The sequence below is a fragment of the Vanellus vanellus genome (genome assembly GCF_965231255.1).
Source record: "Vanellus vanellus genome assembly, chromosome: 8".
In the NCBI taxonomy this organism is placed as follows: domain Eukaryota; kingdom Metazoa; phylum Chordata; class Aves; order Charadriiformes; family Charadriidae; genus Vanellus; species Vanellus vanellus.
In genome coordinates this window covers 29,969,311-29,985,722 of record NC_138913.1, presented here as the reverse complement: position 1 = coordinate 29,985,722, position 16,412 = coordinate 29,969,311, and the positions used below count along the sequence as shown (strand labels likewise).

Here is a 16,412-nt window from a genome sequence, read left to right as displayed (position 1 = left end):
TTTGCCCACGCAGGAGAATCAGGTAGAGCACCAGTTAGAGGCTCACTTGCCAAAAACACCAAGGCTTGGTGCCACGGAGCTCCCTTGGGAGCTGGAGGAGATGCCATCAGGGGCTGAGCAGCTGATTTAACTCCTGGAAGGCTTCACGCCGGGGTAGATTGGTTTCGCTAGGTATTTGGGACACTGCTTTGCCATGCCCGGGCTAGGAGACAGCCGCCCTTCTCCACTCAGCCTAATACCTCGGGCACGCTGAAAGAAGAGCAGCTCAAGGACCTCTTAGCAACGTGGCTGGCGGCCAGGAATGGATTGAGGTGAGGTGCGGTGTATAAAGAGCATCACGGCATGTAAGGACCTTCCATCTCTCCGCTGCCGCATCTAGGGATGGAGTTGGGCTGGGCTGTGAAAACAACCTGCGAGAGAAGAGCCGGCGGTGCCTCCAGCAGCGCCACCCCACCGCCCTGCCCTGCGATGGGGCTGGCAGCCGGTGGCCACCCCAGCTCTCAGCCTGCGTTGACCAGCTGAAGTAGAGGCCAACATTCTCCGGCGTTTGAGCATTTCTCCGGCCCGTCAGCAGAAACACAGACCCTCCACCAGGGTCAAGTCCTCCTGGAGCCGCCCTTGCCCTCCACCCACCTCCTGCAGCCTTTTGCAGCCCCCGTTGCTCCGTGGGGGTTTTGCCCAGCCTAGAAATGGGGCTGGGAAGCGGAGGGGGGGAACTGTTGCCAGGAGCTCCCAGAGGGGCTTTCCAGCTTTAGTCCTCACCGGCTTTAACCCGGCTTGATGGCAGGGGGCTTGAGGCTTCCAGGGGAGGGGGAAGGGGACAGAGGCAGCTGGACCCACTAGCCGAGAAACCCTTGGGAAGAGGCAATATTAAAGCGCAGCTCCCTGGGGAGAAGCCGCCCTGGTTTCAAGCGCATCCTCTCGCTGGACATGGTTTTGGGAAAGCCACGGCAGCACCCAGACCTGGGAGCGACAGCCCCAGGGCTGGGGCAAGGGGGGGGGGGGGAGAGGGAGGGGGGGCAGCCCCCACCTGCTGAAGCTCTGATGAAGGATACATGGCTCCCACCAGTCCCAAGCCCTACCCTGGACCATTTCTGCCCCCACCATCCCCATCCCCATCCCAGCCCGGGGCAGCACCGCAGGGAAAGAAGGGGCCCAGGCAGCCAGGGAGGAACAGAAAGCAAGATCCTTTATTGTACACAGTACAGAATGTAATGCAGCTTTGCAGGAGATACACAGCCCTGCTCGAGTAAAGGTTATTTCAAATCAGTCCTCAGATTAACCCCTTAAGCACTGCCACACCAGTTAAAACCACAGGGTTCAAACCCTGGCCCCACAGTGGGGTCCCTGCAACCAGTGGCTCCCCCTGGGGAAGAAGCCACCATGGGGCGAGCCACCGGCTCTACCCAGAGTTAATCTTCATACTTCTCCAAAAATAGAATGAATCAGTCGAAAAAAAAAAAACCAAAACCAAACAAACAATCAAAAAAAATTCAACCAAAGCTAACTAAAGAAGAGAAAAATTTTCCTATACAGCATTTACAACAAAAACATGTAGCCGGTTGGGGGGGGGGGGAGGAGGAGGCAGGTATGGATATATGAGTGGTGGAGGAGTGTTAGGAGGTGCAGTGGGGAGGGGGGGGGAAGCTGGAGGGAAGGGGGGTGGGGGACCCTGGCATCCCTGCCCACCCCGGCCTTACAGCCCAGCTCCGAGGCCGTGCCGAGCAGGGGATGGGATGGGGGGAGCGCAGCTGAGCCGGCACTGGGGTTCAGCCCCGGCTCCCCGGGGAAAAGAGAACTCGAGCGGTGAAATGGAGTGGACCAGATACTTCAGCAGCTGTCCCCGGTGAGCCCTGGGGGCAGCCGAGGGCTCCCCCGCCGCAAACGTGCCCCGGAGAAAAGCATCCCCGGGGGCTGCGGGAACAGCAGCCAGGCTGGGAAAAAATAGCTCTGCCTTAAAATACAAAAAATCTACAAAAATCAGTTTAGAAACCTTTTTTTTTTTTTTTCTCTCCTAAAACATCAAAAAAAAAAAAAAAAAAAAAAAGATATAAGTGTCAGGGTCTCCTCCCCTGAAACGCAACCCCACGGCACGCAGCCGGAGCTGGGGAGGAGGAGCGCGAGGGGCACGGAGAGGAGCCGGGGTGGGGGCTGGGAAACTGTTATATCAGGTTATATCACAAGGAAAAGGGGGGGCGGTTCGGGAAGAAGGCAGAAGGCTCCTCGGGGTTGGGGGGTAGGATGCTGCGCCCATCAGCCCCCGGGGTGCTGGCCCCGGGGGCAGCCCCCCCCCCCTGCATCCCTCCTCTGTGCAAATCAAAGCCCTTTCCACCACACAAGGCAGCTACGCGGATCGCGCTCGATGCAAAGCAGATTGTCGTGACAATTTGGCCAGGCGGCCACGCGGGCTCAGCCCAGTCCCGGGGCGCTGCTGGAGCTCGTCGGCCCCCGCCATGCTGGCGAGGAAAGGGGGGGGTGGGGGTGGGGGCCTGGGTCAGAGACTGCGGCTTTAGCTCCCGTCGCCCCCCAAAAAAACCAAACCAAAACAAAACCCCATGTCGCCGATGCTTGGCGGGAGGGGGCAGCCACGGGCAGTCCATGCACTAGCCCTTGGACAGAATTGGGCAGTGCCACACACCAGGCATTTTAGATTCCTCCAATTTGTGTGTGTATGTGTGTGCCCGCGTGCGGTTTGTTGTCATTTTGTTGTTTTTGATTTTTTTTTTTTTTTTCCTCCTTAAGAACAGCAAAAAAAAAAAAAAAAAGTATTCTTTACAAAACCGTGTTTGCCCAAAGCGGATGCGCTAGCGCTCGTGGCTCTGGCGGCCGGCCGAGTCAGTAGGCGAAGCCCTCCGCGTAGGGAAGGCTGCCGCAGGGATCCATCTCCAGGAGGTACGCCGGGCTGTCCTCGAAGTGCGTCAGCGGCACCGTCTCCTCCTCGGCCACCGGGCAGTCGGGCTCCGTCTTCAGGAATGGACGCTGGTTGTCGGGGTAAGCCATGGAAAAGAGGGCGTCGGGGTCACAGACGAACTTATAGACGTACCGCTCGCCGGCCACCTGCGAGGAAGAGGAGGAGGGATGAGAGGTGCCCTGCACTTTCCCCCGCTGGGGAGTAACACACCCGGTGCGACCGGTCCTGCGCCGTGCCCCGGGATGGTGGGGTGATGCCGTGGGACAGCCACATCCCCCCTTCCCCCCGTGACAGCGGCTCACTCGCCTTCTGCATGATGCCCTTCTCGTAGTAGTAGCGCAGGGAGCGGCTGAGCTTGTCATAGTTCATGGCCGGCCGGTTCTTCTGGATGCCCCAGCGCCGCGCCACCTGCGGGGAAAGAGAGGCGGCAGCCGTGAAGGCTCCAGCCGGGGCCGCGAGCCGGATCCTCGAAGGAAATGGCAACCCAAAGGTTAGGGTCGGGGTTCGGTTCTGGGGGTTGGAGCAGCCAGGGGTGAAAGCGTCACCGCGGTCCCGGAGCGATTCGCCGCCTGCTGCGATAAATGCTCCGGCTCCGAGCGCCAGCTGCCACAACGCCGCCACCACCGCCAAACCGGGGGCCGAATTCAAAAGACATTTGATTAGGGGAGCCTGCCAAAAAAGCCGCTTCAAAAAACCACAATTTCCATGCACGGCCTAAGAGATATTATGGGTAATTACCCACAATGCGCAGCTCGGCGCTACAGCTGCTTTCAATTACTCCCCAAACAGCTTCTTCCTCTGTGTCACCCTCCTGCAGAGCCACACGGCTCCGGCATGGCACCGCGCCGCCGCCGGAGACCGGCGGCAAAGGATCGGAGCGGTTTGGGAGGGACGGAGCCGCGGCCGAGCAGCAGGTCTCCGCCAGGCACCCAAGGTGCGGCACAGCGGCAACGCCACCGCGGCTGGTGATGGCCGGTGGCTCTGGGAGCAAAGCGCCCGCCGTGCGGAGGAGATTAGAGGCAAATTTCTACGGCTGCTGAGCGCAGACGGGAGGATGGCTTTTCCCTCCCCCCATCACACCCTCAAAAGCTGCCCGGGGAGTAAAGACACGTGTCTCGCTCCAAACATGAAGCACTGCGCCGCATGGGAAGGATCCGGCCACCCCCGCCCCGCGCATCCCCGGGGCTGCAGCCCCCGGCTCCGGCACGTTGGGCGCTGGGGTGGGACAACCCCTCTCCCGTACCTCCTCTGGCTCGATCAGCTTGAACTCCATGCCCCGGCCGGTCCAGGCGATGAAGTGTGCGTTGGCGGGGTCGTCCAGGAGGGTGACCAGGAACTGCCAGAGCTGCAGGGACCCGCGCCGCTGGTAGGGAGGGCCCTCGCGGTACAGGGTGGGCTCCTGCTTCACTTTACCTGCCCGCACCGAGACACGGCGGCTTAAACACCCCGGCTCTGCCCCTCTCCCGGGCTCTGCCCCCCCTGCAGGGGACACGAACAGGGATACTGGGCTCCCCCCCTTGCCCCGCACAGGCAGGCGAGGCATGGGGTGGGTGGCAGGGACGGGGACGAGGCATGGCAGCGATGCCGAGCAGCCGCAGGGGACGATGCTCGGCAGCTCGGCCAAGCACAGCTTGGCCTTAAAAGCTGGCTGCTGTGTAGCCCGGCCCCGAGTCTCCCTCCACGAGCCCCAGTCACCCCCCCAGCCCTCCTCTGGGGCCGGATTCTTACCCTCCAGCCTCTCTGGTACCACGCACGTGTCATCAAAATACAATCGTGTGTCCTTTTCATATGAAAATCCTACGGGGAAAAAAGATGCTCCGTCAGCACAGGGCACCTCCACCACCCCAGCCGGACCCGAAAACCCCCCAAGTTTGGCCCGTTCCAGCACCAAGACCCCATCCCCAGTTATTTTGGCGGCACCACAGCGGCTAAGCGCCACGCAGCTCTGTCGCCCCCCTCGCCCCGGGGAGCTGGGAGAACCAAAACCCTCTTAGCGGCTATATCGGGCACGTTAGCCCGGATTACACTGTGCCACCGTGCCCTCGCGGCACGCTCGCAGGGGCCGGCGGCTACGTGGCACCGGCCCTATTTTTAGCAGCAGTGCCGGTGCTGCTCGCATGCAGGCTCTCCCGGGCGCCACGGTGCTCTCACGGGTGTTTTTTGGGGTGCCTGGCAGCTCCGCCAGCCTTGAGGGGGGGGTCTGCCCGCCCCAAGGGAGGGATGGGATGGGACCCGCCGGGGATGCCGGTGAGTGGGAGAGGGCCGAGGGCGCACCCACCGTCATGGCTGCTGGGGAAGACGCCCCCCCGCAGGTACGAGGACTGGCAGTTAGGCACTTCTGCGAGGGAGAGGAAGGCGGTGTTAAGGATGTACATCCCGCGGATGCCACCGATGGCTTAGCGGCATCTTCCCCACCCACCCCCAAGCGTGCCCAAGCCTGGGCACCTGCACCCCCAGCACACCCCGGGTCACTGCGCCCACCCACCGCCTCCCCCCTGCCATTTTGGGGGAAAACCAGTATGATTTATGAGGAGGGGGGGGGACACACACTACATGAGCGCTGGGAGCAAGGTTTAAGTCAGCTTGGGTTTTCAGCATGTTATTCGGGCCCGGCGGGAAGGGAGGCATCACCGCACCTCCCCTGCCATCTGCTCGGCCGTGCCACCCTCCATCCCGAGGTCGGGGTATTTTTAGGTCCTAAGGCGATTAGAGGATTTTTTCCGTGATGCTGGTGGGGTCCAGCAGCCAGAAATCAGAGCTGGCTCCAGGCCAGGGCTTGGGGCAGGGGTTGGGGGGGGGGGGGGGGGACACACACACACCCACCGGGTGCCACAGGGCACCCCAGCCCATGGCTATGGCACAGACCACACCGCGCGGCATCTGGTGAATGCCTCCTCCATCCCCCCCCCCCCCCCCAGCTTTGGAAATGAAAGGGGGGTGGGGGTGGGGGGAGAAAGAAAAGAGACCATCTACCAGGTGAAGCAGCATCCCGGCACCGTGGGAGCCCCGGGGGGGTGACATAGCACCCGCTGGCCGAGGCTCAACCCTGCGCCCGCCGTGCTGCCCCCTGTGTAACCCACACCGCCCCGAGCACCACGAGCGCCCACCTGAGTCGATGCAGTAGTCCCGGGGCTCCTGCTTGATGCCCATGGGGGGCTGGAAGCCGTGGCCGGGGGGGCCGGGCAGGCTGGGGCCACCGTGCTCGTAGAGCGGGTCATGGTACTCCTGCTTGAATCCCTGAGGGGGGCGGGGGGTGGCGGGGCCGAGGGGCTCCGAAAGCTGCCGGTGGTAGACGGGGCGGCTGTCCCCCGGGACCGCGGGCTGCGGCGGGAAGGGGTGGCAGGGCTCAGACAGCTGCCTCTGAAACCTGGGGGGGGGGGGGGGCGATGGGGGGGAAAAGAGAGGGATGCGGCGTTACGGAGGGGTGTAGGGGGTTCAGCCCCACCGGCACACCGCCGGCTTCCACCCCAGACCAGGACCGCGTGCCAGCTCGGTGCCCTCAGCCCAGGGGGGTGCGGGTGGCCTTGCGTCCCACCCGCAGCAGGCCACGACCGGTCCTCAGGAGCACGGCCACCACATGGGCAACCCAGAGGGCTGCTGGCGAGCCCCGTCCAAACGCTGGGGACACCCCGGCGGGGAGCAGGACAGCGCGTGGGCCGTCAGTGCCAAGCGCCGCAGCGTGACGGCAGAGGGGATGTTGGGGTAAGAGGGGGGGAAAAAAAAAAACAAACACAAAACCAAACCCACCCCGTAACAGCAAATTCTCTGTCAAGTGGTACAAATTTCCCCCCCAGGGTGGGGGGCAGAGCCATGAGGCCCCGGGGATGCTACACCCGGGCCGGTGCTTACACAAAGCCAAATCCACTCCGCAGCCCCAGCTGGCCGCTAATCCGCCTGCGCCGCTGGGATTAAACCTTGAACTCGGTGGCAGGGAGCACTATTTTCGGCTCCGGGGTGCCGCCACCACCGGCTCAAGCCCCAGCGGAGTCTGTCCTGGCTGTGGCGGATCGGGGACCATCGCGAGGGGGTGCTGCCGCATCCCCTCACCCTCCGGCACCTTGAAAGGTGATCTCAGCTCCCGGCTCCTCTCGGCCGGCCGTGCGCCATTTGGCTTGGTAACCGGAGCCCTCCCAGCTGCCGGGCTGGGATTACTCCATTTCCGAGCCGTGTCCCTCTGCCCTTCCTGAGTGAAACCCAAGCTCTGCGCTGGCACGGCACTTCCCGAGGGGTCGTGGCCAGCCTCCCCCCCCCCCCAACCCACCCCCCCCCCGCATAGCTCAAAGGTCGCCCGGAGCCAAGCCCCGCTTTGCCAGGGAGGGATGCTCGCCCGCTGCGGGCACGTCCCAGGGTTTTCCATGGTCCCACCGCATGGCTTTTGCCGGGCTGCCTCATCCAGCCCCGTGCCCATAGGGGACACCCTACCGCCAGTGACACGGCAGCCATCACCGCAGCAAAGGGCATCCAGGAGGCCACGAGCAAAGCCAGAGTCGACTGTGACCTGCCCCATGCCACCTACAGATAGCGCGAGCAAACCCAGGGCGAGGGACCAGCAAAGCCGCCAGGGACGTGGGGGTGATGGGGGACAAAGCCACAGCTCGCAGAGGATGCGGGGAGCAGGGTCTCTCCCCACCACAGCCCCAGAATCACAGGGATGCTGCGCGATGCACGGGGGAGCTAAGGACCCACGCTCAGGCTGGGGGTGCTCGGGGGCAGGACGGGGATGCCCACAGCTCCCCAGCCCGGCAGGGCTCAGCTCGCATGGCAGAGAGCAGAAAGCAAGAGCCCTGACTCAGCACCATCTCCCGCCGCCGCAGGGACGGATGCAGCCGGCAGCCTCTGCCGCCCTCCCCTTCCCCCGAGGGGGAGGCAAAGGGACTGCCCGGCATCCCGGGGGCTGGAAGGAGCAGGTCCCCATTTCGCAGGGAGCTGCTCGGTGGGGAGAAAGAGCCACAAAACCCCAGCTTGATCTTTGCCGGAGGTGGGGCGTGCAGGACCACTGCAAAGACACAGGGGAGGATACAGGCTCACCCGCGCGGGAGGAGGTGATGGAGGACGTCACCCCTGGGAACATCCCTTTGGGTGCTCTTTGCTTGGGAACCAGGTCCCAAGTTCTGCCCCACTGGCTCCCAGGCAGCAACGTCTGGCCCATGGTCAGCAACGGCAGCAAGGGGACAGGCATCCCCCTTCCCATTCCCACACTTTGAAGCCGCCCATCCGTCCCACGAGGGCCAAAGTCCCCGTAAAGCCCCGGGAGACGCCGGCGCTCGCTTGGGCCAGGGGGAAGCCTTACCTGTGCTCTGCGGGGTATTGGTTTTCGGACATCATCTTTGGCATGTGCATGGGCGGGTGAGGCGGCCGCGGCACGGCGAAGGTCTGCTGCCTCTGCTCCTGCAGCGGGTGCGGGGCCGGGGCCGCCCCATGGGCAGCTGCCTGCACGGCCGGGGCCGGCGGCGGCAGGGCCGATCCCTGGTGCGCAGGGGACACCGGCGTGGCAGGCGGCGTTAATGGCTTGAACCCGGCGGGGGGCTTCCTGTCGTAGGCACTGCGGAGAGGAGAGGGGGCTGACTGCGATGCTAACGAAGACGCCGCCGCGCAGCGGAGGCTGACAAAGCGAGATGAGTCCCCGTGCCACGACCCGTGTTCCCGTGCCACGACCGGAGCCAGGGGTCTGTTGGGCAGCATCCGCCCTCCCGCTACCTACCAGCAGTTGTAGAGGCACTTGTCCCCATAGCCGGCGCAGAGAGCCTGCTCGTGGCTGCAGGACGACAGCTCCGAGGAAGGGCTGTGCAGCTCCCGCTTGATCTTTGCCGGAGGTGGGGCGTGCAGGACCACTGCAACGAGACAGGGGAGGATACAGGCTCACCCGCGCGGGAGGAAGCGATGGGGGACATCACCCCTGGGAACGTCCCCTTGGGTGCTCTTTGCTTGGGAACCAGGTCCCAAAATACCCCCCTCCAGGAGCATCAGGCAACCAAACCACAGCAGGACGATGCCCCGGCGGACCCTGACGTGGCGACGGACAGAGATGGGGTGGCAGAGGTGACTTCTGCAAGGGAGGGCAGAGCTGCCAGGGCTGGGACAGTCCCTCCCACCCCGGACATCGCTCATGGAGTGGGACTCGTTCCCCACTGGGATGCCAGAGGGGAACAGCACAGGGCGAGGGGGGCAGAGCAAGGGTTGCGAGAGGGGAACCGGCAACTCGACAACAGCCACGCACGAGACACGTGCTCAAACTGTGCCGAAAGCCCCACGGCGAGGGCAGACGAGCCCAGGCACCGCAGGCAGCGGCCGCCTCCCTGAGCCACGGGGCGAGGAACAGCCTTAGGGCTCCGAGAGCTTGTAAGCAGGACACAGTGACCCGCTGGCCCTGGCCGGGGCATACCCAGCTCCCAATTAGGTGGCCAGAGTCGGCAAGCAACTAAACGGGATCCACCTCCCCCCAGCTCCGAGGGGAGCCAGTCCCAGGGTCCTACAATCGTACCGGTCCGAGCGGCAAATGTCCCATTCAACCCAAATCCTTCCCAGCCGCCACCCCCCCCCCCCTTTCTGAGCCCACTGGCTGTATATAATTTTAAACGGAGTAATGTGTGCTTAACCTAATTAATTTCTCAAAGCAGGCGCTCCAGGAAAGGGAAAGCGCCTCGGAGAGCTTCAACCTAAACAGAGCCCGCAGAGGAGAGCCAAGACTAATCGGAAGTGGAGTATTAGCTTCACGCAAAGCCTAAACACAGCCCAGCTACAGCGGAGAGGAGCGTATAGCTCCAGGACAACTGTTCACAGCTTGCCAGGTAATTAGCTGCTCCCCTAATTTGTCAAAACCTTTAAAGAGCTGCTGACTTCCCCCCCCCCCGCCTCCCCTTGTACCCCCTCCCCATAACGGCCCAGCACAGCTGGTATCAAGGGCGCAAAACCCCACCGAGGAGGATTTGAAACACGAAGCCCAGCGCTGAGCCAACACAGCCTTCCACCCGCTCCCCAGCCGGATTTAGCCCCCTCCTCTTTCTCCCCCCTTCCCCCCCCCCCCCCATCCTCCCAGCGAGGTTTTGCCGCTCTCAGCATTTCTGGCCTTAACGGGGGGCCGGCGCGGCGGCGGCAAAGCCCGGGCGCCCCGCGAGCCGCGGGAAAGCGAAGAGGAACGGGCTTTGGAAGGGCTCCAGCTGCCTATCGCGGGCATGTTTCTCCCTAACAGGCTCCGTGTTGTTGGAGCGGGTTGTTTTTCCGCCAGCCGTACAATGGGGTCTGGTTATTCATTGAAAAAAAAAAAAAAAAAAAAAAAGAAGAAGAAAAAAATAAATAAAAAAAAAATCTCCGAGCAGGCACCACCCTCCATTCACAAACAATTCGGAGCGCTCCATTCATGCGGCCGGGGAGGGGAAAAAAAAAAAAAAAAAAAAAAAAAAAAAGAAAAGAAAAATTTCCCCCGAGCTTAGTGCTGCCATTCAAGAAAAGGGAAACGAGCCTTAAGATCCTAACAGAGACCAGCTGGCCAAGCCTGGACTTTGTGCAACGTTTGAATTCCTTACACAAACACCACGGGGCCGGCCGGCGCTGCTCGGCAAGCGCCGCCAAGCTCATGGCTGGCCGGGGCGGCGAGGCCGGAGCACCCGGCGGTGGGAGCCGAGGTTGGCGGTGGGCTCTCGGGGGGTTTTGGGTCCCCGGCAGGGAGTGGGGAAGGCTGCAGGAGGGTTCCCAGGGAAGGGGATGCTCTGCCCCAGCACCCAACGCTGCAAAGGCATGTTCGAAGCGCTCACGCACCCAAACCTTTCCGGTCCTGCGCTTGGCACTATAATTAAAAGCTAAAAAAAATTATAAAAATAGGCAGAGGGAGCAGCTTAACTATAGCCGGAGACGGAGAATACGCCTCGGCACACCCGCACCGGGACCAAGCCATGGGAGCGGCGAGAGCACCCGTGGGTGGTGAGAGCACCCGTGGGCGGCTGGCAGCCCCTCTCTGGGGGGCTTTAGCCCCTGGGAATGGATGGACCCCCTCCCCCCGCGGAGCCTGGGCAAGGGGACCGGCTACGCGTGGCACTGCTGTGCCCGGCCGGCAAGGTGGCACAACTGGGAGGGGGGCTCAGGGGTACCCCCTCCCCCAAGCCGGAGATGCCCCAAACATCGACCTTCAACCAAGAGGTCTCCTAACGAGAAAGGTGACACCCCAAAACCATTTGGGGCTTCGAATCGCCGGTGAATCCCTTAGTGGGGGACAGGGCAGGTTGTTCCCAACCACCAGCACGACAGGACCTCTAAGAGGCCGAGGCTGGAGGAGGCTGGCGTTGCCGGTGGCACCCGCTGCCCAAGCCACATGAAAGGTGACCAAACCACCATTTCCAGCCCCGCCACCGGCTGGGGACCTTGGCACCCGCTCAAGCCACCGTCACCTGGGAGCCGAGCTCCCCGCCTGCCCTTCCATCCCCCGGCGCTACAGGACGCACCCAAGGTCACGCCAGGAGAAGAGCCAGAAATAGAAGCCGGGCTCCTGCTTCCCTTTGTTTAAACAACCCCTTCCTCAGAAACAAACCTCCCTGCTCTCATTTCGGTGCGTAAGAAACCCCGCTCCGCGCCCTGCCCGTGGCTTTAGCCACGTGCCGCCCGTGCGGGGACCCACAAGTCCCCCCCCCCCCGGGAGCAAAACCCCTGCGAAAGATAAAAGCTTCTCGTGGTGTTAACTCTTAAGCCCGTGTCCGCCGGGGACCTCGGCTACAAAAATCAGGAGCAGCCAGCGGGCATCAGCCCAGCCGCAGGCAGCTGCTGTGCCATGAGGGCTTTTTAAGCAAGGCGAGAACGATGCCGCAGTTCGGAGCGACTCCGAGCCGGCACACGTGGCGGCGTTCCCCACGGCAACGGGGTCAGAAATGAGCCCGGTTTGTCCCTTTTCGCCGGCGGCGGCGGGGAAGCTTGGGCCGCTGGGAACGCCGAGGCCGCAGAACGGGAGAAGGTTTGCTCGGGAATAAAAAGAGAGCAGCAGCTTCCTCGGAGAAAAGGCAGGGAGCTCCGCAACTGCGGGAAGCGAGTCCAAGGCATGCCCGCAAACGTCCAGACAGACTAAAGAAGGATTTTCCTTCTCCCGGGAGCTAACGGGCACCGAACCCCAACGGGACCCCCCAGGCTGGGAAAGGACCAGGTCCCCGCGAGCGAAACCCGGGGGGGGTGGGGGAGGCTGCACCAGATTCATCCCTCTCTTTCTTCCTACCCCACACACGGTTCAAAACGAGAGTGAAATGAGAAGATGGGGCCGGAAAGCTGTAAGAGAGAGACCCTCTCTTCTTTAAACACTCTTCAGCGCTGGTACGGAACCCCTGCCCCCTCCACCCCGGGGTGAGCCCCCCCCCGAGCCGGCACAGCCCTCTGCATGACAGCGAGGGGAAACCTTCGCTTTCTCTCCCCAGGGAAGTTAAGGAAGGTTGTTACAGCGGGGAGTCACGCAGGGAGAGCTCTTTTCAAGTGACAAAGTCGTTTTGACGCCGGGTCTGCAGAGGCCGAGCAGGTCAGGAGAATGTTAAAAAGTCTCGACCAAAAAAAAAAATTAAAAAAAAAAAAAAAAAAAAAAGAGTGTCTTTCTCTCCCTGCATCGCCCAGAAAAGTTTGTCCCTTCTCTCCGAGCTCTTCAGGTTACAAGGAAACGAGAGACTGCCAAAAGGCACTGGAAACGGCTTCAGCTCTAAGAGCCACCCTCCCACGCACGCTGCAGTTTCTACCGCTCCAAGCGAGAGCTGCCGGGCTGCGCTAGGATGTCGACAGCCAGTTGTGTTTCTGACTCCGGGCTCGCCTTTTATCTCAGGGGAGACAAGGGGATAAAAAAAAAAAAAAAAAAAAAAAAAACCCAACCCAAAAAAAAGAAGTGCATCTGAAACTGGGGCTGTCTGGAATAGTTTAATGGCAAGCTTCCCACTCAGAAGTAATCAAAGAGCAATAATTAACACGCGTTTACTGTAGGAGAAGATACCCTTGCTGCATGCTGTGACAAAGCTGGAATGAAAAAATCTGTTCGACTGCAGGCTAAATTTGATTTCCTTTAAGTTCTCTAGCTGCCTGGCTCGGCAGCAAAACCCAGCCACCAACACCGAGTCACTACTTCGGTTTGCCAGATAACGACTCCAAACATCCCGATCCCCCCCCTCCTCCTCCTCCTCCTCCTCTCCTCCCTCTCCCCTCCAACCGAGCCTTCAACGCCAGGAGAGGCCAACGCCTGAGCGCCGCGCAACCACCACGCGCCATTGCCCAGCCCCTGCCCTCGCCGCTAACCCGTTCCGGCAAAGGAACCCCGGCTCAGAACCAACTCTCGCTCTTATGCAATTCAAGAGGGACTGCATTTTCACTGGCCTCCTTTTAAACACGCTTGCTTGCCAGTGATTAATGCTGCTTAAAGCGGCTCAAGTTTCACCGCTCAGGTCCGCTCTTGCCAACAGCGTTGGGCCAGGACTGTAAAAAAGCTCCAGAAAGTGCCGAGATTGTGGCTAACCGAGGAGCCCAGCACGGGTTCTCGCATCCACTTGAAAAGGAAAAGGAGCATTTATAACCAAATCAACATTACTACGAACAAGCAGCGAGTCTCAGAGGAGCCCAGAGATCAGTTCGAGCTATTTCCACGCCTTTGGCTCTCGTTTTCCCCCGGTTCAGACAGGACATTGCAAGTCTCATCCTGATGAACCCAAACCACACGTGCTTTCCCCCCCACAAAGTCCACGATTTCACGGTTTCAGCCCCGGCAACAACCGCTTTCCCAAGGCGGCGGCTCCAAACCCGGCGCCAGGTTCCACACAGGCACCCAAACGCTTCCCCCCCCCCCCCCCCCCCCACCCCCCCCCTCCCCGGAGAACAAAACCCAGAACAATCACTTACAGTTGTCAGATTGGAAATCTGGGACAAATTGTTCGTCATCGGGGACCTGAGCTAAAAAAAAAAAAAAAAAAAAAAGAAAAAAATAAAGAAAGCGGTTTTATGGCGTTTTCGGTTCTCAAAACAACATTCTCAACAGTGAGATTTTTACACAGCAAAAGGCGGAGGTGAAGACTTGCCTTCAGCTAGCCAGGCCTCTTGGAGCTGGCTGAGATCCTGGAAGAGCTCTGGAAGAGAGTGAAAGACTTATGCGCTCCGCAGAAGAATAAATAAAACTGCCATTATTCGTGGGATTATTTCTAAAGCGACGAAGGCGAGGAGAGAGAGAGAGAGAGAGAGCGGGGTCTCGCGGGGGCCGCAGCGAGGGCACGGCCACCCCGGGCCAGCCCTGCCTACCTTCCGAGTCGTGGGCCAGGTCGGTCTCCAAAAATTTCCTTTTCCTATCGGACCCCGGCCGACCTCGGCCCTCTTCTGCGCAGGACTTCTGCAACGAGAGGGACGAGAGCGGGTCTGGAGGGTGGCAGCCCCCAAGGACGGGGTGTCCCCAGCGCTGGGGTGACCCCCGAGGGGGGGGTGACCCCCGAGGACAGGGGAAGGGGAGCGCAGGGCAAACTTACCCCGGGGCCCATGAAGGGAACCTGCTGGTCGTAGAAGCCGTCCATGGTGCGGGGGAGGCGGGCAGTGCCCCCGGCCCGCTCAGCATCGACACCGGCCCGGGGAAAGGGGGGGTGGTCCCCGCCTGGGCTCCGGCAGGTGCGCGGCTGTAAAGGAGGGGGGGGTGTAGGGGAGGAGGAGGGGGGGGGGGGGGGGGGGGGTCAGGATCAGGCCCTGGCTCCTGCCGCGGCGGGTCGCAGCCCCCCTGCCTCGTAATGTCACCCAATTTCTATAGAAACGGCCGTGACATCACGCGCCGTGGGAGCGGGAGGAGGGAGAACGGCAGGTCGGGCCGGCGCCGCGCACGCCTCGCTGGTGGGGTGGCCGTGTGTGTGTGTCCCGTGTCCCGTGTCCCCCGTCCCCCTTCCTCCTCCTCCTCCTCCTCCTCCTCCTGGCCCCGCCTCCCTCCGCCCCTGCCGGTGCTCGGCGCTGCAGGGCCGCGCCGCCGCCGGGCCCGTTCCCACGCCGCCCCGCGCGCCCCATTCATAAACTCCGCCTTCCCCCCCTCCGTCCTCCTCCTCCTCCTCCCCCGCGCGCGCGCTCGCGCTGTTGCTGCGCTGCCCCCCCCCCCCCCTTCTCCTCCCCCTCCTCCTCCTCCTCCTCTCGCCATTCACACCGCGCGGCCCGCGCCATTCATAAACACCGCCCCCGCCCCGGGCCGCCCCGCTGCCAAAGCCCCCGCGTACCCAGCCGGGGAGCCGCGGGCTCAGCCGCCTACCGGAGGGGAGCCGGGGGGAGCCGGGGAAGGTGCCGCTCCGCGCACCGGGCACCGCGCTGCCGCCCTGCACCCACCGAGCGGCCCGCAACCCCCGAGCCAACGGCCTCCGCCAGACCCCGCCCCGCGCCGCTTGTTTACCCTCCGCGCCGCCCAATGGGAAGCCGTCGCCCGGCCGCCCGCGCCGTCTGATTGGCTGCAGCGCGGCGGCGCGCCCGCCCGTCCTCCTCTCCGCCGAGCACCATTGAGGCCGGTTTGGTGGGCGGGGTCGGCGGCAGCCAATGGGCGCGGCGAGATTTGCATGGCTCCGCCGAGAACGTTTTTCATTCATAAAAAAATAGAAGGGGGAAGAGGCTGGCGGGTGGGGCAGGGGCAGCGCAGGATTTAAAGGGGCCGCGGCCCTCTCCAGGAGGGGGGTTGGGGAGGGGGTTAACGGGCGGCCTTGGGGAGTTAGTGGGACAGCCCGAGGGATCGGGATCGGGATCGGGATCGGGATCGGGATCGGGGCGGGGGGGGAGGGGTACCTGCTCCCTGCATGCCGTGCCCAAGAACCTGCCGCACGGCAAGCTCTGTGGGTGGGATGGACTCCCGGCCTCGCACGCCATGGGGGTCCCCACTGCAAAGACCGTGGGGGTCCCCCCGGCTCTCTCAGGAGGTGGTTTGGCACCAGCAGGGTGGTGTCACACGGGTCGCCCTGCGAGCCCCGGGCTAACCCAAACCTGAGCGCTGCCTTTGGCTGCCTGTTCCCTGCAGGCACCCTGACGGCCGGTTTGCCTTGGGGAAGGGCTACTGTGGAGAAGGCCATAGGGGAAATAGTTCCCACGTGCAGGGGTTTTGGGGCTGCCCTGGCCACGGGTCCCCCCCCGAGCTGGTTCACGATCACAAGCCCTTGCAGGACTGCAAATAGCTCAGAGGATCGGGAATGAGCTTAGGATAAAGCCACACTGCTGGGGACCTGCCAGGCCCCCCACCCCGGCGGTGCTCTGCCCAGTGCCTCAGTTTCCCCATCCGTAACTGAAAGCGGGGAGACCCACCACAGAGACCCACCGCTCGTAGGGGACGCAGCAGGTTACACAGGGTAAACAAACTGTGCGGAGGCCCTCGCGGGTGTTGCGGAGCGAGACCAGGAAATTATTGCTGGAGAAGGGAAAGGCAAAGGAGAGCGCTCAGTTAAATGTTGCTCTTCTCAGCTTGGGAAGGAGAGGAGCCTTCTGCTCAGGCCCTGGGAAGATGCCCAGGGGTTAGGAAGCCGGTTGGGACGGGGTTGTCCTCACCGGTTTGAAATGCTTAGCC

At 62.5% G+C, this 16,412-nt stretch overlaps 1 protein-coding gene across 1 annotated transcript; it reads right to left on the bottom strand.

Moving 5' to 3' along the window:
- Positions 1-2,034: 2,034 nt before the first annotated feature.
- Positions 2,035-15,203, bottom strand: ETV5 (ETS variant transcription factor 5). Its single transcript, XM_082487432.1, has 13 exons — positions 15,123-15,203; positions 14,368-14,511; positions 14,147-14,234; positions 13,930-13,977; positions 13,754-13,804; positions 8,613-8,742; positions 8,202-8,453; positions 6,019-6,278; positions 5,190-5,249; positions 4,640-4,708; positions 4,155-4,324; positions 3,218-3,319; positions 2,035-3,057 (listed from the first exon to the last, which is right to left on the bottom strand). Exons 2-13 carry the CDS (start codon positions 14,410-14,412, stop codon positions 2,836-2,838), a joined length of 1,497 nt encoding a protein of 498 aa, XP_082343558.1. The 5' UTR covers positions 14,413-14,511; positions 15,123-15,203; the 3' UTR covers positions 2,035-2,835.
- Between the last annotated feature and the right edge of the window lie 1,209 nt (positions 15,204-16,412).